Below are 26,471 nucleotides of genomic sequence, written 5' to 3'. Positions count from 1 at the left end.
TCTAAATGTTGAAATAATAGCAGTAAAACCACATTCATTGATGAAATGACATAAGGGATGGAAAGGGGGGATGGCAGTTTTACAGGGGGGATGATTTGGACCGTTTTTATGTCAGGGGGGGATGCCATCCCCCATCATCCCCCCTCAACTCCAGTACTGCCTAAACCCTATGGCTCGATGCATTATTTCCATCTTCTGTCACTTTTAATGTAAAGTAAAATCGGTGAATAGAAGATGGCACAGATGTTCTCTCTCTATATACGTATATATAAATATTATATATAAAAAAACTGGTTCCCGACAGCCAGCTGGGTCCCTGCAGATTAATGTTTGAATTTGCATTTTAAGGAAGAAATTGGACGTAAGCAGAGGTGTCAGGGCAGACACACAGCTATGTTAGGTCCGAGGGAGTGGAAAAATAACTTCAGGCAAGAGGTTAGTGGGGAAAAGGGAGGAGAGAAACTGGTTTGGAGAGAGTGAGTTCATGGAAAGAGAGTGGTTAGGGCACAGAGGGGCAGAGAGATTTGAGCAGAGTAAATCTGGCTAATCAAACCGGTGTTGGGTATTGGACTGGCTCAAATCCATAGCTCACATTTCTAATTGGTTTGGAGATTATCAGCTTTTCATGCTGTCACACAGATACACGCACTTGGCATAACATGGCAGCAGAGAGTCTGCAACACTGCAGCGAGATGTGGAGAAAGACACGGAGATGGAGAGAGAGTGGCGGGTGATGACGCTCGCAGACAGAGCAGATTACAAGCAGTTGGCTTGAAGAACAGATTAGAAATAAGACTTCAGAGACGTGACACCAGGGTTCTTATTTGCACTCCACTTACAGGAAAGTACATTTTGAGTTTTGGAGTACTACTAATTTTTAAAAATTCGGCACTTATTAAAATATTACTTTATGAATTTCTGTGAAAATAACTTAAAATACCGTGAATAAGATATAAATAACAACTAGCACACAACTTTACACTGCAAAAACTCAAAATCTTACCAGGAATATTTGTCTTATTTCTAGTTAAAATGTCTCATTTTTAGTCAAAAAATCTCATTACACTTAAAACAAGAGTCATCACCAGAAAAATAACTTGTTATTTGACAATTTTCACCTGTTTCAAGTAAATTTTCACTTGAAATAAGTAGAAAAATCTGCCAGTGGGACAAGATTTATCTTCTCATTACAAGCAAAACAATCTTGTTCCACTGGCAGATTTTTCTACTTATTTTAAGTGAAAATCTACTTGAAACAGGTGAAAATTTTAGTTTTTTGAGTTTTTGAGTCTTGTCTTAAGTGTAATGAGATTTATTTGACCAAAAATTAGACATTTTAACTAGAAATAAGACAAATATTCTTGTTAAGATTTTGAGTTTTTGCAGTGGAGACGTGTCTTCTTGTCACAGCTTCTTTAGATATTAGCATTGAAATTGCTCCTTAATAAATATACTAGACTGACTGGTCGTCGGTACATGTGAGGATCTTCTACCTCCAAAAGAGCATACTTCCTTATCAAAACTTTAAATGTATAATAGATGGAACTTGAACTGATATTTTCCAGAAAAGAAAAAAGCCCCCCAGTCCAAAGCTTTCATCTGAACTCTAACTTCATTTAACAAATCTGTCTTTTCAGGTATAATCCGTACTGCCTTGCCGAACATGGACCGCGAGGCCCGGCAGGAGTACGACGTCGTCATCCAGGCCAAAGACATGGGGGGTCACATGGGTGGTCTATCTGGGACCACTGAGGTCAAAATCACCCTCACGGACGTCAACGACAACCCTCCAAAATTCCCACAGAGTGAGTCACTACCAAACTCTTGCCACTTTACTTTATTTGTTTAACTCCAGTTCACAAAAAAAAAAAAAAAAAAAAGTTGTCCTGCACCACTTTACACAGATGGCTAATAAGTCAAATGAATTCAGTCCAATTATATGCCATTTCAATCCAAATCATCCGGATTTAGTTCATCCAAACTATTCCAATAGTGTCCTGATTTTAAACCGATTCATAAAAACCAGCCTGGCTAGGTAAGGACCAGCAGGTCAGCAGCATCGGATCTTCACTTTGCTGCAGTGTCTCATCCTGAGCAAGAATGCAACAGGGGCTTTAACACAAGGAAAATCATCCAGCAGACCCGTTAGGGGTCTGAGTCGAGACCAGTTAGTCCAGGGATATCTGCCATGAGACACAAAACTGTAATAATATTAACATCACGGGAGGTCCCAGCAGCCCTAGCCCCCAGGAGCATAACTACACTGCAAGAAAGTCTTAAAAAAAGCCTTGTGTCAAGAAAATGTGGCCGTTTTAAAATAATTTGCTCATTTTAAGAATCCTACTTGGGGTGATGTTTCCATAAGAAAAGAGACTTTTAAATAAATCACACTTTAGGTGTGGTATAATTGGTCTCAACTTAAAGCCTGCGACTCCCTGTGCTTTACTGTTGCACCGTTAGTTTTGTGGATCGATGACAACACATACCATATGCATCATCTTAGGATGGAAACTTAAAAATGCTTTTTGTTTTTTAAATTTCCCGAACTCCACTTGATATCCCGCCAGGCACCTCCTGTGACTCGTTAAGTGTATTTTTCCATTTCTTTTTTCGCTTTTTTTCCTGCCTATACTGGTCTGTTTCTCCGTTTTATTTTCTCTTTCCCTTCCTTGTTCTCCTCTCCCTCCCGTAGCCCTGAGCTGGGGGACTCCTGGCAGAGATTCAGCGTAGTAGCTGCAGGAATGTATGCAGAGACGATGCAGGGAGAAAAGTGGTGATGAGAAGCTGAATAGGCGAGAAAAAAGGGAGCAGAGAGGGAGAGAGAGCCGAAGCCAGGGAGATGCAGAGAAAGAGCCTGTCAGAACCATCAGTGGCGTTCCTCGACGTTCCAACAAGCTGACACTGTTTCACTGTCTTGCCGTGCAAAGTTAAAATCTGACTTTGCGTGGCCGCAACGATTTCTTTCAGCAGAATTGAAGTCCGTTTGAAGTTTCTGCAAACAAAATTGATTTTCTCTTTTTTGGTGCCATGTTTTGTAAAAGACTGATGGATAGCAGCTTGAAACACATGTTAAAAGCATTGGAGTGGCTGAGAGATGAAAGCGCGCGTCGAAGAATTCAGTGGCACAGCTCAAAACAAAAAGGAGCTATCTGCAGGTTTTTTTTTCATGTTACTTCATTACCCCAGATAACCCTCTGACCACTTAAGCCGATTCTGACCTCACCAGCGGCAAACGCTTTTTATCAACGATGATAAATGTTGCTTATCGGAGCTTACCAGGCCCGGCTCCTCTTCTGCACTGGGTACAAATGATGAGAGCCAGACGAGGTTCAGGAGGAGAGGTCAAATCACAGACAAAAGTCCAAAGTAAAAGACGTGCTTGTCTTTGTTGTAGAGAGTTGTAGAGAGCCCCCCCCATTAAATCTGCATCTGCATCCTGCCCTCACTGGCAGTTTACACGTGTGATGCAAAGCAATAACCGGAATAGCAGTATGTTGTAGAAGTGGGTACCTGTGTTGGAAAGTAAGCCGAAGCCGTGCAACCACCTGCAAAGAAAGATCTTCCAGATGGTGTGAATGAGGACACTGATTACTTATTTAGTAGCTTGGCAAAGTGAGATAGGACGGAGACGGAAAGAACTGAAAATTGAGAAGCAAGTCAAGACAAGAAAAACAAAGAAAAACAAAAACACATTACAGTGAGCGTGCTCCAACATGCACGCAGCTTCTACTGCAGTGTTCAACAGATCAGTAGGAATAGATTACTCTCATGCCCCATTCGCATGGGTTTGAAATTGTCTGGGGACCTGTGGTCATTTGTGATGATCACGGAGGACGCCGGTGATTTTAATCCCGTCCAAATGGGCCATGTCTGTGATTTGGAAAGTAAAAATGCCACCCCTGAATTACCCAGCCCATTTCAGCGAACACTGTGGTCACGAGATGATTTCAATCCCGCCTGAATGCACATATTACTGATTTGGTGAAGTGCTGGCTAGCATCTTGCAACCATGGCAACTGAATACATGGGCCAATACGGCATTTTCCGATTTTGTCACTCGTCAGAAGGTGACGTGTGTGGTGACTTAAATCTGACTCCGGAATTTCTGATCAGATGGTTTTAACTAAATATTCAAATTTAATGTTGAATAAAAAGTAATAAAACTTAGGCTGTGATGTCTGTAAATAACGGCAAAATACAGACTTTGCTTCTCCAGCGTGAATGCGCGGAACTAAATAACAATGTCGGGGCGTCATTTCAAAAATACTGCATCACTAAAGGAAATTTTAATTTAGACAGACAAACTGAAACATCAAACTCCTCTGATTGCGGTCGCCAGCGCTAAAGCTTCTCAGAACAGAAGCAAACACAGGACATTCTTGCATTTATGTCCCAAGTTTGTGTTTTTTCTCTTCAATTTCAGCTCATTTGTCATCACTTTCAGGCATGAGCTGTTAAATAAGAGTGCATTTCTTTCAAATAGACTGTCTTCTAATGACGTCTGTATGAAGCGTATTTATTGTTCCTTCGAAAAACATCAAAAAAGTGTAAAAACTAATGCAGCATTTTTTTCAACATAGACATAATTGATTTAAGTTTTCAACTGAGGGGGGGAAATCATTTAAATGGTAATATTGTTCAGTAGAACACATTGAATGGATGTGGTATGGCTCCCTGATGTCCACTGACGTACCATAAACCATCCAGGGCCGTGCACATGCTGGAAAATGGCTTTTGAGTAAGTGTCCACTGTAGTGACCGCCATGCATGAGGGCGTTGCTGCAGGGTCATTTTTACAATTCAGGCCTCAAACACATCAAAAAGGTGGCAGCTGGGTAATTAAGTGGCGGCAAGAAGGTGAAAGAAAAAAAAGATAACGACATTATTTCAAACTGTCGACGTCAGCAGGTGATTTTCAGAATGAGGTGACACAAAAGGAGGACGAAGGTGTTTGTTCTTGGTCTCCAATGTCTCAGGTGATTCCTGCATCAAGAATCATCCTTCACAAAAAGCTACACATAAACCACATATAACCGTGTTTACATACTCAAAACCTTACTTATAAAAAAACCTTACTGATATCCATCGATCTGAGGAATCAATATTGCAGGTATTTGTTTGTTAGTTATCAGTAATCATTTATTTTGGAAGACTGCGTTCACAGATCAACATCTTAGCCAGTGGCCTGTAGTCCATTTTTTTTAAAGAGACAATGCTTAAAAAGCCTTTTCATGCATGAGTGGCTTATCTGCAGCCCTAATCTGCCCTTGCCACAGATGTGTGACGTAAGACTCATTTTGAAGCAAAAGAAAGAGAACAACCTGACAACAAGGACAATTCCTTACTGTTGCGTGGCTTAAGACACGTTTAAAGGAGGAACGGGACAAAATCACAAGTGAAACCTTTTATCACTTGACTTCCTGAATGCTACAATAAGCTCAGTTATTATTAATGATTAATCAACTTCATTTTTATTAAGTTTATTAGGTCTTGGTGAGAAGAAATGCCTGGGAAACTGTGAAAAGCTCTCTTTCTGACACCTGTTAAAGGCCTGAAATGTAGAAACGGTTAAACGAATTAAATAAAGTTGAAGGGAAACAGTAAAAGTTTTGTGTTTGTGCGGTCTGCAAAGAATGCAACCAAATAACGGTAAAAGTACTTAATCAGTTTCCCTTCCTCTTGTTTTATACACACACACACACACACACACACACACACACACACACACACACACACACACCCCTCGCGCTGTGAGGTGTCATCATCAGCTCCGTTTCTCACAGCCGTTGTGTTCTTGTAATTCTCTCCATGTCACCTCATTATCAAGCATCTCTCATTTGTCACTGCAAGAATCCATTTCAGCACACGCAGGTGAATATTAATTAGGAAAGAGAAAAAAGAAAAGTACAGTAACTCCCTGACTTCAGTCTTTATTAGGCTTACATGATATAGACTGTTTTGTTAAATACTGTTAATATAAGTCAGCCACGGAGCTTCAAAGCTAACGCTCCCTCACATTCTTCCTAAAGTGTTAGAAGTGAAGAACAAAGAGATCATAAAGAGCATTTCTTTCTTTTGATTGAAATCTACAGACTTCCATAAAGAAAAACCAAAATGAATCAATTAATAAAAGTTGACATCACTTCAATGTGCAATATAGCATTAGAACTTTAATTTAAAGTTTGACTCTTAGTTTAGTTTTTTTATTGTGTGACAGAAAAAAGGGAAAAATGAAAGCAGCTGTAAGTATAATAGATGCTAATTGTGATGGCTGTTGGCTTGGTCAACGTAAAAAAAATATATTATGTAAGCCACATCAATAACACAAATATCAGTATAAAATCACACAGTGAAACAAAGCAGTACTGTTGAAAAAAATACTGTAATCACATAAAATTACTCCTAAGTGACATGCCATTTCCTGAGCTGCATTCATGAAGCTTTATTTATGTTTATATCTAAACAACGGCAGCTTTACGAGCTCTCCTTCCACCTCTGCCCTTCCTGTGCAGATTTCAATAACACAAACGGTGTGGTCATTTACGCAGGAGTAATAAAAGCAGCTAATGATTTTCTGCAACGTTCAATTCATCACGCCAAACAGAGACTTTCTGCAGGGATGACCCCCTCGATGAAACCAAGAAACTACTTCCGCCGCCGCGTCTTTGTCAGTTGGTGCACATTTGCCCGATGCGGTGCGCTTAATTACTGCCCGCAGCCAGGTACGCCGAGCCGCCCGTGTATTCTGTCAAAGGACGTTTAACTCAGCCGCCAGAAGCCACTGAAGTTAAGCTACTTAGGAAAAGCAAGAATATGACAGGAGAGGAGCGGGAGGAAAAGGGCAAAGGGGGATGTGTGTGTGTGTGTGTGGGGGGCATGAAATGAGCTTTCACCCAGTATGGGACAGAGAAGAAGAAAGACAGGCATGAGAGAAATAGGGCAATCGGGGGGAGGAGAGGTGAGGATGACTGGGGAGATTTGGGAGGGCTGAGAGGGGAGAAGCAAATGAAAGATGAAAAGGGAGGGAGAGGTGTTTGCGAGTGGGGAGTCGGACAGCGTGAGGGGGGAGTTTCAAAGGGAGGTGAGGAGATGGAGATGAAAGAAGGATGGGAGGGATTTGGTGAGGACTGGTGGTGGTTGTAATGAAGTAAACGTAAAGACCTAAAGAGGTAGCCGGGGAGATTTCCTCGGATGCTCCCGTTCCTTCCAGCCGTCCGTCCTCCACGTCCACCCGGATCTGCTCAGACGAATTTTATGATTCAGGGTGAGGCTACACCTGGGTGAGCTGGAAAAACATGTCAACGGCGTACAAGGATGACTTGACTGTGCCCTGCACTCAGATCCTGAAGTAAGAGGAGTTGAGAGGAGGAGGAGGAGGAGGAGGAGGAGGAGGAGGAGGAGGACTGGAAGGGAAAATAAAGCAGCAGCCAGGACACCTGTGCAAACCCTTCAGACTTAACTGCTTTTGTGGATTTATTTCCCATTTAATGTGTTGTAAACTTCATTTGAGCCGCAATAATAGACAAACACAACGTGCTTACATTGTTGAGTGTTGACGCTTTTAAGAAACAGCTATATACACTTTTATTTAAAGGGGACCTATTATGAAAACACGTTTTTTTCTTGCTTTACCATATATAAAGTGGTCTCCCCTCAGCCTGCCAACTCAGAGAAGGAGGAAAGCAAACAAATTCTGCAGTGTCTGTACAGCCGCCCGGATGATCCATCCAGTGTGATGTGGATCTACGAGCCGTTCAGATTCTGCTCCTGTCGTGACGTCATGACAGGAGCGATGCGTGAAACCACAACTACTACAGCCCACAACTAACTTACAACTAACTCCGCCGGCCGGAGCTTCCGCCATTTTTTGTAGCGGTGTATCGTGTCATTCAGGCAGCCAATCAGCACAGAACCTCATTATCATAGCCCCGCCCACTCAGAATCCTGCATAGATAATGAGGTTAGAAACTGGGAAGATAAAGACATGGCTCAGAGGCTGAATTTCTAATTTATTTAGCAAAAACAATCAAAAGCTTGTTTTTAAGACATTCAAGGCCTGTTTAAAATAGGTATTAGATGCCAGAATACGTCCCCTTTAAACAATCTTTTAGTAGCTTGGGCAACTTGACAATGTTATTTCATCTGGTTTTTGTTGTATATTTATTTCATTATCTACCTTTTTTCCTCAGCATTTTAAAGCACTTTATCTGCAAAATATAGAAATAGAAATTATAGAATAATAGAAATAAAGGTCATTGGTTGAAAATGTAGACATTATAATTTCTCACATCTTTATTAAACATTTGCAAAACTGGGAAGAACAACTAAATGAACCCTTAGAAGTGTCAACTGATCAAATCTCCTTCGGTAGCAGTGATTTCATCGACATCCTCCTGATCAGGAGGGCAAATTGTAGGCTGTTTTCTGTGAACAGCTTCATGGGGATCGTTCCACAGCGTCTCTGTAGGGTTAAGATCTGAGCCCTGACAGGGTCACTGCAAATTTTCTTTTCCTTAAATGGTTCATTGGTGGATTTAGTTTGATGATTAACGTCCCTGTCCTGCTACATGAGCCAACACGCTGATGGACAACCACCACGAAATGATCCTGTTGGAGACTTTGGTAAAGTTTTCCCCTAAATCGTGTCCCGGTTGCGTTATCCGATGGACACTGATGTACACTGATGTTTGGCATCTAATGTGACGCCTTCAAGCCTTTAACTGTTAATGGGCTCTTCTTCACATCATTGAGGATTCTGCATCGCGCCTTTGGAGCCACTGTGGCTCGGTGCCCACTTTCAGGAAGAGTAGCCACAATACTGATCTGTCTCCATTTACAGACAGTTTGTCTAAATGTGGACTGATGGATGAAACACTACATTTTTCTTTAGCCTCATGCACATCAGCTACTCTCTTTCAGAGATAGCCTTACTTTGAGGCATTATTTACATCAACAGATGTTTCTTATGAACATCATTATCCTACTTTTTCCACCAGTACTATAAATATTTAATGGCTGTTATCCATAGAGACGGAATAGATCATAAATGTGTTTATTGTTGTGACTACATTGATGATCAGATCACATTTTGTGGCAAATTAAGACACAAAACCAGTTAAAACCAAAAAGAATAACAAACCTTTTCGTTCCAATGTTTCAAAAATGAAAAAATGGATGAAGCTGAAAGAAAATGTTTGATGGTAAAATGAGGTGGAAGAGTTTCTTAGGGGTGAGGGAAAAGGCAAAAGAGTGCAGAACTGACAGACGAAGAAGCAGAAGAAGAAAAGAGAGAGCAAGTAGACATATGGTGGAACTGCTCCAACTCTGAAAACCAGGTGTCTACGGCTTCGCCCTCTCACACACCAACACCTGACATTTTAGGAGGTATTAGTATCCTTTAGGCCATGTGAAACAGATGGCGTAGTTAATCCCTCGCTGCCCTCCAAAACTGACCCTGCCTCAGACAGTAAACACGCTGGCAGCCAGCCAGGAATTCTCTTTTTTCATCTCTAAAGACTTTAAAAGGGAGATGAAAACCAAAGGAGGCTTGGACTGGAAGTTGACACTTAACGTTACCAACCGCTCAAGCGAATCCAAGCCAACGCTCTGCTCCCTCTGCTCCCAGGTGTGTACTCCATGTCCGTGTCGGAGGACAAGGTGCCGGGAGAGGAGGTGGGCCGTCTGAAGGCCAAAGACCCGGATCTCGGCGACAACGGGATGGTGAACTATCGGATAATAGAGGGCGATGGAATCGGTCTGTTTGAATTGACAACCGATTCTGAGACCCGGGAGGCCGTCATTAAACTGAAGAAGGTAAGAAATGATGGCGATAAACGAGATAATCTTCTGGTGGAGTTCCTGTTAGGGATGCAAATTATCGATTATTTCATTAATTGACAGTTGATAACCTTATCGATCGATCATCGATTAGTTGATAAGCGGCGTTTTTCCCCCATCTGAGATACAAACATAATTTTTTTTGCTTATATAAAATACCAAGGACATTTTAATGTATTCCTTAATCAAATATTTATTTGATACAAAAGTAACAAAAAGACATTTTTGTACCACAAGGAATATAATATAAAGTGCACTTCAAGGCTATTAGTAGTAGCAGCAGCCATAATAGTGTCATTTGTGTCAAGCAAATTTTAAGTTCTAGTTACGTTTTAAGTTAGAGTTTTGGCAGTGTTCAAAATAAAATTATGAGACCTGCTGTATTGGAGCACATTTTCTTTTAGTTAAAACTGTAGCGGGGACAGATGTTTAGAGAAACCTATGTATGTACCGGGTGAAGGCTGATTTATGGTTCCGCGTTACAACAACGCAGAGCCTACGCCGTAGGCTACGGCGGCGGCTCTGCGTCGATTTAAGGCGGAACCTTCAGGCTTTAGGGGAGGATATCGGAGAACAACCAGAAGAATATAAAGTGGATTAAAAATAAAAGTTAAGTACTGAGCTACATGTGTCTCCCGTCTGGGCCATTGCAGACTCATTGCCTGAGCATGATGTTACTAAAACCAAACATATCCACCTCTTTCTTCTAACTTTATGTGCGCGACGCAGCGCGTTGTGTCGCATTAAATGTGGTCCGGGCGTAATACCAGCTGGTGAAATTAAACGAAAAAAATAAATAAATAAATAGATTAATTGTAATCGTTAATTTTAATCGGGTAATTTCATAACGGCAATTAATCGAAAATCGATTAATTTTTAACATCCCTAGTTCCTGTCCAACTACTTTCTATATTTTACAAAGCACTGTAATTTATTCCCACTCTGTTAAGCCAACTTGACATTTTCAACTGTTTTTAACTAGCTTTATTCAGAAAATGACCCGCATTGAGATGTGGCTCTGGATTCTGCAAGTTCATCAATACAAGCAACCATTTTTCACATTATGCATTCATTTGTCACTTACACTCTTACAGGGAAATGACTGAATACAGCTGAGCCACTGAAAAGGCAACATTTACTGATTAATTTATACCTGACATTTTAAGATAAAGGAAAGCACAGCTCAGACGCAAACCTGGTGGAGAGAAGTTGGTTTTTCGCTCTGTTGGAAACAATACAGTGTGCCAGGATGCAAGTCAGGATGCAAACCGTTCAGACTGCAGCGGGACTTTCTGACGTGGCCCGACGTTTAGCGATCCCATAGCTGCTTCCAATGGAAACTATGTGCCTGTCAGCACCCACTTTTACAATTTGCAAGATCAGAAATGTAATTGAGACAGCATTTTTTTTTTTTCCCCCTCCAGACAAAGCAGCGTAGTGTTGATCTCAGCCAGCTGCAATTTAAGCCAGCAGCCATACTTGTGTGTTAATGTAATTAGTTACGGAGGAATGGGACATATAAGGGCAAAAAGGAAAATGTGAAGCAGGAATGAGGGTGGTAAAGTAGGAAAATGCTGCTCTGTTCCCTGGTGACCATCAAAGTTTCTAATTCTGTTTAATATGACCAGCCATGACTGAGAAAAGTATAAACATGTGAGTTGAAGTAAACTCTTTTACATTATTTCTGAGGCCAGGATTCATTCTCTGCACGGTGACTGTAACCGATGCATGCACACGTGCCATTAATGCATTTTTCCAGTGATTAAGTACCGGGCACACCGTTTTTATTTCCTTTTTTTTTTTGTTATTCATACTTTTAACACACAACCAGTTATCAGCTCCTTTTTGCACATGCAGTGGGTCTCAAATACACACACACACGCACACACACGTGACTTCAGGCCAGGATTACCAGCTGAATCCTCCAATGAGCTGCGATAGCCTGATTTCCATCCCGACCTCTGGGTCTCTCAGCTGGAAAGTACAAACTTTCATATTTGCATTATTAAAGTGTTTTGGAAATGAAAGGAAAATTTGCATCAGAATCTGTCTTTTGGAATTATTGTTTTATTTTTATTTTCTTCAGAAATGAGACCTTTCCTACACTCTTTTGAAGATCCTTTTCTTTAGCCAAATCCATAATTAGTGAAATGCTTGGCACTCGTAATTACACGCTTCCAATGATGTACGATGGTATTTGCGGTGGGTTGTTTTTCCTGTCCAGACGGGGTAAAAGCGCAGCCATCCTCAACGCACAGTTTGTTTTTCTGCAGTGCTGTGGGAAAGAGTCGAGCTGAAATAAGTGATACAAGTCAGCTGCTTTCAAAAAAAAAAGATGTATTTTCTCGATTGCTAGAATGAGCTTTTCTTTTGTCTCTGAACCGTGAAGGAAAACACGCGTGAAGAAGTGGTACATGACACACCCTGGCGACTGGACGCCAGATCAGGGCGGTCCAGTCGGAGAAATGGGAGCAGTTATGCTGAAATGAAGCATTAGTAACTTTAAGATATATTTAGATCCTCGGCATCCGAGCCAAAGGTGGAGAACTGTTGTTCAGAAATGCAAAATCTCTGCAAGCATCTTATTGAAAACTCAATATCAGTGTGGCTCTCAGCACCAGAGACCCCCACGGTTGTGTGCTCAAACCCCTTCTGTTCACACTGTAAACTCCTGAGAGCATCACCATCTGCCAGAGTATCCACGGCTGTAACGCAGGACTTAGGAGCACTCCCTTTACCCCAGGCTGAGCCTTCCTGACGGAGGACTCTGGCTGTTGCCTAGGGCTGGGGATCGATTCAAATATCAAGAATCGATTCGATTCCGATTTCTAAGATTCAGAATCGATTATCACGATCCGATTCGATCCGATATTGATTTGGGTTACTGTTAATAAAACTGTTTTTTCAGCTGTTGCATGAATTATATGACTGTCTAGTTCTGCAACATATTAATACTAGTATTATATTGAGATTCAACGGCAAGTATTGCAGCTAATGATGCTGTAAGGACCAATCAGCTCCCAGAATGCTGATAGAACTGCTTTCAGAAACATCACGTGGGTCAGAATTACCAAACAGATCCAGGGCAGCAAACAGAGGACGAAAGAAATCGCTTTTATTTTTTCCCCATTTATGAGAATTTGGTTTTTAACATTTATGCAAATGTAACCCCAACACAGTATAATAAAGCAAAGAAATATAGACAATTTATGCAATTATAACTGAAAACTTTAATGTTTTCATACCTTTAAACATATTTAAAGGCAAAAAGATGGCACCAGTTATTCTCGTGTCCAACAAAATATTCCTTTTTTGGGCATAAACAAAAAAGTACCAAAAGTTGTAATGTAATGATGAAAAAAAAAACATTTTTTTTTTTTTTTTTTAAATCGATCTTTAAACATATGAATCGATTTTTAGGAATTAATATGAGAATCGATTTAAAATCGGAGAATCGATCTTTTCAACACAGGCCTACTCTTGCCATTACATTGTGTGGGTTCTGGTTTGATATGAATTATAAATATACCTGAAACTGAAAGAAGTGTATAAAATCAGTGACTTCAGAGTGAAAACATACGTATACGCATGACGCAAATGCTCCACTTTTGTTTTGTTTTTTTTCAAGCAGTGGCAGTTGAAACACTGTGAGTCTTTGAATATAGAAATACACATTTGATTTTATATCAGCAGATCAAATGAATTGAGTTCAAACTTCTTGGGGGTATTATCATAATTTGATCAGTGGAATTTTAAACTCAATTTAAAGATGATATCTGTATGGATATATATGTGTATATGTGGCTACTTAAAGGCCTGCAGAGCTGTCACACACCAGTCTTTTGCCCCAGATCTTATTTCTTAGAGGGGCTCAATGGCCTGACACTGATTGAAAGTGTGTGCGTCTACAGAATGAGATTCTCACACACGGCACTACCCACTTCTTCTCCCCCTCCATCTGATGACAGCATCTTGACTTGTATGTATACGTGTTTTTTCACAAGTAAAAAGTGTGTTTGTGTGTGTGTGTGTGTGTGTGTGTGTGGCTTTTTGTGGGTGAGATAGACGCAGAGAGAGAGAGAGAGAGAGAGAGATTATTGGGTCTTGATGCCTCTCGAGGGAAATCAAAACCTTTTGCACCCCGAAGGCAGTGCCATGCGAAATTAAAAGCCAAGTGCATACGCTTGCGCACACACGAGCGCACGCACACACTCCCACCTATACACACTTTCAAATCAGCATCAAGAGTAGCCTTCACTAATCCCTATTCTCTCACTCTCCTCCTCACAAACACACACACGGGGATGAGCTTTAATCAGCTATTCTCTTTCAACTGTGTCCTGACGAAAGCAGTCCACAGAATATTAAGGAGCTACATGTGTGCGTGTGTGCGCGCGTTTTTTTGTGTTAGCGAGACCATTGGGGAGAAGGAGGGGCATTATTTTGAATATTATTATCATCATCTCGCACTGATTATACAAAGGGAGAGAGAGTGAAGAGTGTGGCGATGAGAGGAGAGGGCGGACGGGACAAAGAGAGGGACAAAAAAAAAGAGAAAATGAAAGAACTGGGTCAGATCTAACCTACTGCGATTGTATCTGTCATCCCATTTAACATGTTTACCTGCAACTGAATGAGTTTGGAGCAATCCATTGAGAAGAGGGGTTACCTTCTGGCCTCCTCGTTGAATCAGACGCGGCGCCCTGAGCTTCATCTGTCTAGAGCTGCTGTATAATCTTGATTGGATTCAGAAACTCGTATGAATAATAAACAGGACTGTCAGCCACCGGTGTATGTAGTAATACCATCACTACAGAGTTACTGGTCATCAAAGTTACCAAACAAGCTAATCTTTAGCGGCTGCACTCTGCCTTTGTCATTTCACACTCTCATCCCACTGGAATTTTATAAACGATGGGAACCCTATAACCTCATAACAAAACAGCGATACCCAAAAGAGTGTCACTTATTGTGATTATAGCTACGACTGAGCTGCAGATGAAGTTGCTGCCAAGCGCTGCTGCTGGCAAAGCACGTTTGCTCATTACCATGGCAGAGAGCGCCTTTTGAGTATTACACCTTCACATAATGCCTGCCAGAACACTTAAAAGTTTTCCCCGCAGTGGCGTAGACTCAGCCCATAAAAGAGGGATTTGGTAGAAAAAGAGAGATTAGTTTAATGTACTCAGCCAAGTATACTGTTTACCTGGGGTTATCGCTGCAAAATCGTTTGGTTACTTTCTTTTTTTTTTTTTATTAAATTGAATTGTGTTCTGAAGAAAATGTATGTGTTTGGCATTGAAAAGGAAATTTCAAAGCACATGCTTGACTAAACTCAGAATCAAGGCTGCTACAAGTGATTAGCTTTTCTCCTGCCAAAGACTAAGCGAACTGATAACACTGAGTCCATGCTTTTTATTTTGAATAAAAACATGTATCTCGAATTTACTAGATTCCATGATTAAGGCATAAGTTCTATATCTGCTTTACTAGCCAGCTGTTCCTGTCGTGTCTCTTCGTCTTCATATTATGACCGGAGGCATTTTATATTCCCTCTCATCAGCTGCTGTCCCAAAACTTCCAAACCTAATCCTGGTTGGTTAGAAACACACTCATGTTGTTTTCATCTGATGATAAAAGTATCCAGATCCAGAAGAAAAAAGAAATAATTTATATCCCAAAATAATCATATCATACTGTATCAATGAACACAGAACATTTGAAATTGAAGTCCTTATTTGGGTCACTCCTGATTTTGCTGGTGTGCAACAGCAGTGGCTGAGTACAACAGATGAGTGGCCTCTGAACATCCGTGTAGCCACAGCTCCCCCTAGCAGAGGATGATGGTACTGCACCGGTCATTCCTGCAGTTCACAGAGCTGCTGCATCTTCTTCACAATTAACATATTTTCCACAGCACATCCCGGTTTACAGTTTCACACTGATAAAACAGCATCTCTTTGTGTGGATATTAACTCATTTAATTATTTGTCTGCACTTTTTTCTCTGTCTCAGAAAGTGGACTATGAGACTAAGAGGGCATATACTTTGAGGGTGGAGGGATCCAACCCCCATATCGATCCGCAATTCATCGCTTGGGGCCCTTATAAAGATGAAGCCACAATTAAGGTATAACCCTCGTACCTTCCTGTCAACATAAGGCATGCATGGATTGTGTCAAGAGGAGCTCTTCAGCGGTTCTGCATGTTTACGTGTCTATGTTTGTGTGTAGATATCAGTGGAGGATGCAGACGAGCCTCCTGTTTTTCTAGCTTCCAGTTACACGTTTGAGGTTGAGGAGAATGCGCCTCAAGGCACCATGGTGGGACGAGTTCACGCTAAGGACACTGATGTTGCCAACAGCCCCGTCAGGTAACTTACGCCTGACACAATCACACAATAAGACAGACCTACAGTACAGTTGTAGGAGAACTGTACGTGCATCACTAGTGCATGTTCCTATTGAAATCTACCAAAAAAGAAAAACTCAAACGTAAACCCCCTTAAGGAGTCGTATTGTGCCCGTCTTGAACCATCTCATCTTAATCTCTGGTGTTTCTATAATAGTTCTGCATCCATCGTATACAGGTAACTCCAAAAGGTGTCATTATTTCAGATTGACATAGACAGAAGAGACACTTTGGGAAAACAAAGCTATTGAAAAGGACAGTGCTTAGTTTGTGCAATCTCAGTTAAGTGTCTTGTAGTTGTTTGAATTCATCTAGGAACATGTAGTGCCTGGAGACCACGATCTTATAAGGAAATGTCACTCTTTTTCCATGGAAGACAGAACTAGCACTCTTCAGCTCATAATTCCTCACTACGAAACTGTAGAGATGTCAGAAAACACAAAAAGTCATAATACGGCTCCCATCGACAGTGTTTTTGTTTATTCGCTGACAAGTGTGGTCAAAATTGAGTGAAAAGTAGAAAATATAAAAGCATAGAAGAAACAAGGTTTATTTTGGGAGGCTAAACTAGATATTTCCAATTTTTCACATATGTATATATATATATATATATATATATATATATATACCCTGGTAAACCCTATATTACACCAGTTCACAGAGCTTAGCAGCAATACGTTTTAAATGTTAAGGTATTGTTTCTCTAACCCTCTTGAATCATTTGTGATAATAACACCAGCCTTGTGTGTGTTTTGATCCTCTGTAGCTACATGATTCCTCTGTACACCGACATAGAAAAGTTCTTCAGCGTTGCAGAAGACGGCATGATCACCACGACAAGACCGCTGGACAGAGAGACGCAGCCTTGGCATAACATATCTGTGTCGGCCATAGAGATCGGTACGTACCCACCATTGTAGGGTTTATGGGTCTCTTGGCATTGCACTTTTGGGAAAGCAGCCACACCGGCATGTTTTCTTGTGCACGTCAAAGGTAGCGGGAAGCCTTATGTAGCTCTGTCTGCTTATCTTTTTGCACAATTTGTCTTTTGTTGTATAAATCAGATAAGTAATGACAGTTAAAAACCATCCTGTTGCTAAGTGCAGCAATGCTTCACACGGCCACGATAGAACAAAAGAGACCATTTAAATATAAACGTGTAGAGCCGTGCAGTGTGTTCTCAACATGCCCGTTTGTCTCGTTGACTCGAAGCCTTCATACATAAGAATGTTATTTGTAGACTGGCACAGTGTTTTACTGCTTTTATTTGTGCACTAATGTTTCTTAATCCTTTTGCAAATATTTTTTATTAATATAAAAATAAGTATGCACATGAAGGTGTTTGGTGGTACTTGCTGTGTTGAAGGTGCGTAAGTCGTGAACCCATGTGTTGGTTATTGACACACGAGCCTCGACAGATCTGTAACTCCTGAACTGCTCCACCTCATATTCACTCGCCACAGACTAGTTAAGAAAACACATCGGGTGTCTTAGAATTAGATCAGGATCACTGGTCTGCTCTGCGTGGGGCCTCATATTGATTCAAACCATCCAAAAGCTTCATCTTTTTTTTTAAATAACACTTTCTTTCCTCCACTGACAACTTTTCCTTGTCCACTCTTTTACGATTCACCTTTTTGCTCTATAGCTTTTTGATTCTGTGTTTTTTCAAATGTTTTTTTTTTGACTTTCTATCTTCTTCCGTGGCTACCAACATGACCACTACTACTCACAATGCAACATGTCCTCAAGAGCAACTACAAGCCCTGTAGGCAAATCATACAATATATTCATCATCAATAAAAATTAAGTCCACACAGAAACCTACAAACACACATGATTATCATCATTATGTTTAAAAAAAAAGTATTTCTCCCATTACTCTTTTACATCAGCAGTCATGTTTGCTGCATCTGAATGTAAAGTGAAAAAATGCCTGCAGCTGTCATGGCTAATTATATTTTCCAACTAAGCTATAAGTTAAAACGCTGCGTTTTGCATGGCTTTGAATTTACCTGTTGTGTGATTAGCGTTGCTGAGACATTATACAGCATGTGATGATGAAGGAGAGGCAAAGTCAAACATGAACTAACAGATGGAAAAATCCCAGACATCCACCAGGTGGTACATTTACTGGTATCCAAAGCCAAAACTGTCGTTCGCCGGCGTTGGATACCCTCCATGACGCCCTATGTAAAGACTGCAAGTCGATTCAAGCTGCCAGCTTTAATTTAATCTTTCTGGGTAGGAGTGAAATTAACACTTTTGATAAGAAGATATGATTGGATCAACCAAGGAGCGAATGTTTTTATGCAGGGAACTTCAGTCAGCATACGTATATATATATACACCGACGACTTGCTTTAAGCAATCAGGAGTGGAAAAAAACAAGTAAATCCTGCTAATCGCATGAAAAAGAGGGGCCCCGGAGAGAAACGGTGGGGGAACAGGAGTCAGCTCGCAGGCCGTCCAGAGCTTTCTGTCCCTGGCTTTAAACCCGGAGAGCCTTCACAACCCACACTGGCCCCACCCTGGTATGCTGTGGTGGAGGTTCAAGCTATCCGAGTGCCGCGTGGTTTCCCTGTGGTGTGATAGACGCCAGACGGACAGATGGAAACGGGCTTGCCGCCCACAAAGCTCGGACCATTGCAGGCTATGCTAACCACTTACAGATGCTGGGAAGCTAAATAAATGACTGGTAATGACAGGGTAGAGGAAAAATGACACTGATTAGGACTGCAAATATGCAAAGCACTACAGCATAGAAGTGCATGGCTTTTATTTTTAAAAAGAATGAAAAGATGGAAGTGCTCAATCTTGCATTTTCTGGATGTGTCTATTCTAGTCATTTAGACATCGTTTATGCCATTTTTTTTTCTTCGCTTTAATCTTGAGCAGGCGTAACATTTGTCAATTTTGTCATATCAGAGTAGTAATAATAGAAATTGCTAGGACTGAGAGGCAGACTGACTTTTCTTTTTCTTATGTCTCAGAAACCTTAATCTACATATCAAATAGCTGGTTGAGTGGCTGACTGATTGAGACACAAGCTTGCTGGAATATATAGTTAGCTTTTTGTTCACTCAATGCCAAATATGGATTTGAATGCATAGGCAATCACAGACCCATTCAAAAAAGGAAATGCCATTCTGACTTGGGTGAGCTTGACACAACCTTAAATGCTTCTCAGCAGCAGAAGGCTGATGATTTTGCCCTCTGCTCTTTGCACACGCAGGGGGCCATCACCAAGACACCAAAGTGCGCGTCAACATCAAAGTGAAAGACGTGAACGACAACCCCCCGGAGTTCGCCACCAACAACGAAGTTTTCATGTGTGAAACCGTAGCACCGGGGAAGGTACGGCTGTCTGCCAGCGGCGGTGTTGAGGAAGCACGTCAGCACATATAAACCAGAGATGTGCGGCTCTCTAACCTGTCTTCCTTTGTGTGTGTGTGTGTGATTTAGGTCATTGAGACTGTGAGTGCAGTGGACAAAGATGTGATGGCTCACAGACAATACTTCACGTACAAACTTGCTGCGGAGGTCGCACACAACATCAACTTCACCGTCAAAGACAACAGAGGTACAGGACCTTTAAAATATATTATTCATCGCTGTTTATTTTGTTTCTTTGACTTCTTCTTTCCATCTTTCTCTGCAGCCAGTCTGCCTAATTTTTCTTTTTCGGGCGGGGTGGGGGGGGGTTATTCATCTGCAGTCTCATACTCACCTCCCCCTCTCACTCAGATTAGATCAAAGCACAAGCAGATGGAGGCTTACAGTACCTTGTAGAAATCAGCAGGTGCTCTGAATCTCTCTCACACACTCATGAATGCACACATGTCCTGCGGGCTGTATTAATTGCAGTGGGATCTCTGTCCGTCTGTACATATATCTTTTCGTTTTTTTGTTGTTTTTTGTGGTGGTGGTGTTGGGGTGGGCATAGCTGATTGAATCAAGTTTTGTGAGTACTGGGAGACAGAAAATGAAGAAGATGATGGAGTAGGAGGAAACACAAGCTGAAAATAGATAGAGAACCCAAAAAAATGTAATTTTGATTAGTGGTAAGGTGAGGGAGGGAAGCATGGAAACCTACGCACATACTGAACATAAAACAAGGTCAGGCGGTCCCAAATTATAATTATATCCCCAAAACATCATCCCCCATAGAGAAGCAAAGCTAAACTGCACAAACGTTTACCAAAATATAATAAACAGAGAGATCAAATTAACTAATTCTCTTTGGTCAAGACTCACACACAGGTTTTTACTATTGCTATCGAAAGTTGAACGAATACTTGACAGTAATGTACACACACAAAACCACACACGTATACAGTATATTGTTGGGAAGTATGTGCAGTTTGCTGTTACCTTCATTCTGCACATTACTATTACAGATGGTGTTCACATTTAACATTTAATATCATTTCCTGTTATCAAACAATTCTAAAATTTGATCTGTTTTTATGTTAAGGGACAAAATGTTTTTGAAATGCCTCAATTAGCCTTGTTGCAAATGAGGTTTATGTTACATTAAAGATAAAGTGTTTTGGTTGTGAGGAATAGAGACACAGTCAGAAGGGAGCTGCAGAAGTACAACAGAGGCCGATAGTACTGTGTAAACAGGAATAACAGCGGCTTTTGATTATAGTTCCGTTTGAACTGATGAATGCACCTGCTATTAATTCAACACCAAAGTCACACCTCATTGGCTTTTGTTGTTTAGAGTGTAATAAAAAAAAGAAGAGAAATGTGTATAAGCAGATCGCCATATGTTAAATTGCATAAACAAGAGTGTGTGTAATGACATCAAAGCTATGATAAAAGCCTGCAAATTCTTCCACATTTGGTTGTTTAATGTGATTATCTTTCCATTATCTTACCTGCATATTTCTCACTCTCTCCACAGACGGCACAGCCAGTATCTATGTGCTGCGTAAAGGATTCAGTCGTCTAACCCAGGATGTTTACTACCTTCCCGTTGAGATAAATGACAACGGTTTCCCCCCTTTGACTAGCACCAACACCTTGACCATCAGAGTCTGCTCCTGCAACAAGGACACCATCCTCTCCTGTAACGTGGAGCCGTATGTCCTCCCTGCTGGTCTGAGCACTGGTGCTCTCATAGCTATACTGGCCTGCATTGTCATTCTACTCGGTATGGAACAAAAAAGCATGCTTATGATTACACGTTCCTAATTGATTTACTGATTTACCTGCCTGAATATATTCATCTATAAGTGTGTTTATAAAACAAGTGTTTCAGATGCCTGACATGAGGTCAAACTCTGGGCATTTATTTAGGCTGTTGATCTAGTTTAAAGTCAGTTCAATATGTGTATTCCCACTTACCAACAAAAGTAATCTCAAGGTACTTGAAATGATACAGAAAGCAAATTAAGTACAGTCCAAATCATGGAGAGGTAAAGCTGAGTATCATCTGCATAGCAATGAAAGTTTTTGTCATGCTTTGAATATAATAATAGTACCTAATTATTATTACCAAAGATTATTACCAAAGAAGCATGTATCGAGTAAAAAGTAATGGCCCGAATACAGGTCCTTGTGGAACACCATGATCAATTGGTATATAGGCAATACAAAAATGTATCTAACAGATAAATGTGAGTTAAACAAAGCTGAATGGGCTAACTTAATCCCAATACCAGGTTCAAGCGTTTGTGAGAGAATCTTGTGATCAAAAATATATATAACGCAGCCATGAGATGTAACAAAATGTGTGTAGTCAAGGTCATGAGGAGATTGTAAGTCCTAACCAGAACTGCAGTTGAGCAAGTAATGTTAAATCTGTGTAGAATTTGTTCAGAAGTAAAGAAAAGTCAGCCTTAGTTTACACCACCTTTAAACACATTAAAATGGTACACATAGTACAGTGATATAAATCATGCTATCCAATAGGGAATTACACTTCCAAGTCTACTAATTATACTAACATACTAATTATATAATACTCTGTGAAGAGGTTGCAAAATGATTGTGAAGTATTTGAAAAAATACTCAGCAAATTAAAAACGTTGTTTCTCTTTGGCAGCAATTGTGGTGTTGTTTGTTGCACTGAGGCGTCAGAAGAAGGAGCCATTGATAGTGTTTGAGGAGGAGGACATCAGGGAGAATATTATCACTTATGATGATGAGGGAGGAGGCGAGGAGGACACTGAGGCATTTGACATTGCTACCCTGCAGGTAAGGAAGATGAGCAACATCGTAAAACACATCTTTAGTCTTAAAGGTCAAATGATGAGAGGGGAGTTGACTCATTATCACATACAAGTTGTCAATACTGATTATCTTTGTGTGTGTGGGTGGGTGTGTATTATTGTATTCTTCTGTCAAATTCAACTAAAATTCTGCATGATTACATTTTGTGTACTTATTTAAAGTGTTTCTGATTATGCTTCTCATCTGCCAGTAAATCAAATTTTGATCTGCTATCATTTTCAACAGTTTAACAGCTTTTTACAGCCTTTATTGATTGCTGTCTCTCTCTCTGCCCAGAACCCTGACGGTGCCAACGGTTTCCTGCCAAGAAAGGATATCAAACCAGAACTTCAGTTTCCCATTAGGCCAGGCATTGGCCGCTCTGCAGCCAACAGTGTTGATGTTGATGACTTCATCAAGACGAGAATTGGAGAAGCCGACAGTGACCCGACTGCACCTCCCTATGACTCCATTCAGATCTATGGATACGAAGGCAGAGGATCATTGGCTGGCTCACTGAGTTCACTCGAATCCGTCACAACCGAGTCTGACTTGGATTATGACTATCTGCAAAGTTGGGGGCCCAGGTTTAGGAAGCTGGCAGATTTGTACGGGACCAAAGACTGCTCCATTAATGATGGTGATGATGGTGACGACTCTTAACAATGGTCTTCCTCAGTGGACGCCCCTGATTTCTGATTTATTGATTCCAAGAGGATTTGTCAACTGAGGAGTTAAGACTCCCCAGTATCCAGTTGTAACCATCTTCCAAATGATTAGTTCATGCCAATTTGTCGACGAACGTTAACAGCTCTCCATCCCTGTGGCACCTTCCGGGTCCTCTAAGACCATTTCTTAATGGACACACAATAAATGCTTGGATTTGAACTGCTCCCATCTTTTCCAAATCTCGCCTGTCCCTCCTATGGCTCTATCCCTCTGTCTCTTTCTACAGACTTGAGCATTGCAGGGCTGGTAGATTTGTTATATCACCAGTTTTTCTGTTTGGGAGCAATATGATGGAAATATTGTTGCTGTATCATCAGAATGACTTGCCTTTAGCAAATTGTTGAGCGTATAAGAGGTTCTATACACTTATGGACTGGAATCACATGTTTCCTCAATAGTTCCTGAGAGAGAGATTGTATTCCCTTAACAAGTTCCTGAGTGGGGTATATTTCCCTTCATTGCTCTCTCAAAGGAAAAGAGGAAGAGAAGATGAAAGTAAATTAAAAGAAAAGTTTGTATGAAATCCAGTTACTGCCTGCTAAGAGATATGAAACCTGAAGACGTGTGAGTAAGGTCAAAATGGTTGTTTTGTCTGCTGAATTCAGCAGGTATTGCGGTAAAGAAGGTGTGACCGACTCTGAGTTGTTGATACTTTGAAGACGCTTACGGCATCTTCACAGTATGGTGGCCTTATAATAATTAAACAACTCCAGGGGTAAACATGAGACTGAAGATAGAGACCACTAGCTTCAGTAGCTACACGCAGAAAAGACACATATGGACTAAAGGAGTAGCTGTGAAATCGCTACGCAAATACCATTTTTTCTACTCCAAAAGAGAGACAAATTCAACATGGATTGAATTTTAAAATTGTGGCTGATTCTTTGTTTTCATTCTTCACTGCAAAGAAAATGTTAAAAGAGAGGTCCTCCCATCAGCAATCATCTCCCATACTTAGACCACACGTGAATGATCACCTCCACATCTGGAGTCCACCAATGATGACAATGAGTAAAAACCTGTGAGCTCTAAAATCGCCTTAAACTTAACGGACACTCTTGCAACGCAGTGCTTTGTCTTATCTTTTTTTTTTTCCTTTTGTTTCTTTTTGTAACTTGAAACATATATTCAGAAAGCAAAATATTCTCCATGTTAGGTGTGTACTGAGCAATGTGCAGACATGTGATATATCACTCTGAGGATCCAAACTGCGCCTCATGCCCTCTTACAAAAAGGATGTGCATGGTAAATGTAGACTGGTAAAATGCGTTGTGTTTTTTTCTGATACCTGGTTGTTGGCAGCAACATCTGTTGCATCAACACATATCGCCATTTAAAGATGCGCACATAAGAAAACAACACAACGTGATTCAGATAAACCAGAGCATCCTTTTTAAGCGTGTAGGTTTTCATTCTCTTTTTAATGTTATTATATTATTATGATTATTAATGTTGTTTTCTATTAATATTGTTATCATTATTATGACAGTAATTGTTATTTCATTGGCTGCACAGGAACAAAGTGATGTTTAACTCTTTGCAGCTGATTTATCACATTCGTCTAAACATGAACAGATTCAGACAGGTTTGTTATTCATTTCTGGTCAGCTGAAAGAAATTCACTGCTAAAAGAAAAATATCAGCTTTGGGTTATGCCTGTGTGTGCACCACTTTTCTCCTCGCTTTTGATTTTGATTCCTTTCTCATTATTTGGCGTTCCTTCCTTCTTTCTCCCTATTCAAGAGGAAAATTAGCAATCTGTGTTTGTTGCAGTGAGAGAACGCCTTGTTTTTATTCTCTGTCAAGTTTTATGGTACCAATTTGTACAATTTTAAAAGTTCTTATTTTAGTATACATGCAGAATATTCCAGTATTACAACAAAAACATGTTAAGAAGATAAAAAAAAGTTACAGCATCACACTTATATTTTCTGAACATTGTACTCTTGCTTTACTATGTGCTTCAATCTCCGAAGCGAAAAAAAGACAAAAAAACAAAGAAACTTTGAAATAAATGCTCTTTTTATAAAATTATATTGAACCGTGTGTGGGAGTAAACTTTGTGCTAAATTTCAGAAGGGCACTTATTTTCTTTACTTATTTATTTTACATAAAAGGATACATGTTGATTTACTAGAGGTAGTGAAGTGACCTCCACTGATTGATGTCAAATGTGAATAAACACAAAATGTGTTGTGCATGCTTCCAATCAATAATGCTTGGGTTCAGTATTACTTTTAATTGATATGAAATATACAGTAAGCTGCAGAAGAAACCATTTAAATCTTACACTTTAATCATGTTCCAAGCATTGCTACAAATATTGTAATAGAACTGATATATATATTTAAAGTGCCTTTAAAACATTATATTAATGTATTTACGATATATGTTGCAGTTAAATTTGCATTCTTTACATGTGAATCCAAACTGTAAACAGTTTATAAATGAGGATGTTAATTCCCAAACATTCCCCCTACACCCTCACTCCCTGACACCATGAGTGTAGGTCAGAGGGATTGATGATGATCCTTATTTTATCTCAGATAATTAAAACTCTGGTTCTTAAGATTGGTCGGTTTGTAAGGCAGGAAAAAATGTGCTGAGCAAACTTGATTCAGGAAAACTGTATCCTCCGCAACATTGGCTTCAAGCTGCGGACCGATAATGAGCCAGGTTTCCTAGTAACCCATTAGTTTCCTTAATGCGTTACTCTAAAAACTCTACTACTCTAAAGAGCAGGGAAAGCCGTACTTTACAGACACTGTGTCTCGTCAGGTTGCTGACCTAGGCTGACGGTGTCATAAGGTGATGGACGAATACTTTGAGAACCTTCTCTCAGAGTCCGTGGATTCTAAGGTGGGCTCGCCTTTTACCAGGGCTGGCATTGCTGACAGAGTTGAATGACAATCGATCGAGGCTCTGGACATTGTGAGGCTGTCTTGGTTGATACCACTCTGCAACATCCCATTTTTCCGAAAGGGAACCAGAGAGTGTTTTCCAATTATAGGGGAGCCTCCCTGGTAAGGTTAGTGAAAGGGTGCTGGACAAAGAAACTCAATTGACAGTTTCCATCTCTCGCCATAGAATCCTTGATCGGCTCCTTACCGTCACTGAAATCCTGACGGGGCGTGGGAGTCTGCCCAACCAGGCCATGTACTTTGTGTACATTTGACTGTGTCCCTCTGAATACTATGTAAGAGTGTGTATTGGTATAGGCTAGTCAGTCCATGTTTCCGTTAGTAAGTCAGAGTTGTTCCATGTAAGACTGGA

At 40.5% G+C, this 26,471-nt stretch overlaps 1 protein-coding gene across 1 annotated transcript in view; it reads left to right on the top strand.

Moving 5' to 3' along the window:
- Positions 1 to 25,232, top strand: part of cdh11 (cadherin 11, type 2, OB-cadherin (osteoblast)) — a 98,899-nt gene extending 73,667 nt beyond the window's left edge. The window contains exons 8-17 of the mRNA XM_061746167.1: positions 1,638 to 1,805; positions 9,626 to 9,813; positions 15,853 to 15,966; positions 16,070 to 16,209; positions 17,014 to 17,147; positions 19,483 to 19,604; positions 19,713 to 19,830; positions 21,160 to 21,408; positions 22,303 to 22,454; positions 22,767 to 25,232. Of these exons, the coding sequence (XP_061602151.1) occupies positions 1,638 to 1,805; positions 9,626 to 9,813; positions 15,853 to 15,966; positions 16,070 to 16,209; positions 17,014 to 17,147; positions 19,483 to 19,604; positions 19,713 to 19,830; positions 21,160 to 21,408; positions 22,303 to 22,454; positions 22,767 to 23,132 (1,751 nt within the window). The 3' untranslated portion in view covers positions 23,133 to 25,232. The remainder of the gene's footprint in view (positions 1 to 1,637; positions 1,806 to 9,625; positions 9,814 to 15,852; positions 15,967 to 16,069; positions 16,210 to 17,013; positions 17,148 to 19,482; positions 19,605 to 19,712; positions 19,831 to 21,159; positions 21,409 to 22,302; positions 22,455 to 22,766) is intronic.
- Positions 25,233 to 26,471: the final 1,239 nt, after the last annotated feature.

The sequence above is a fragment of the Cololabis saira genome, chromosome 17 (assembly GCF_033807715.1).
Source record: "Cololabis saira isolate AMF1-May2022 chromosome 17, fColSai1.1, whole genome shotgun sequence".
NCBI lineage: Eukaryota > Metazoa > Chordata > Actinopteri > Beloniformes > Belonidae > Cololabis > Cololabis saira.
Note: the sequence above shows the minus strand (reverse complement) of the source record. Positions and strands in the feature narration are given on the sequence as shown.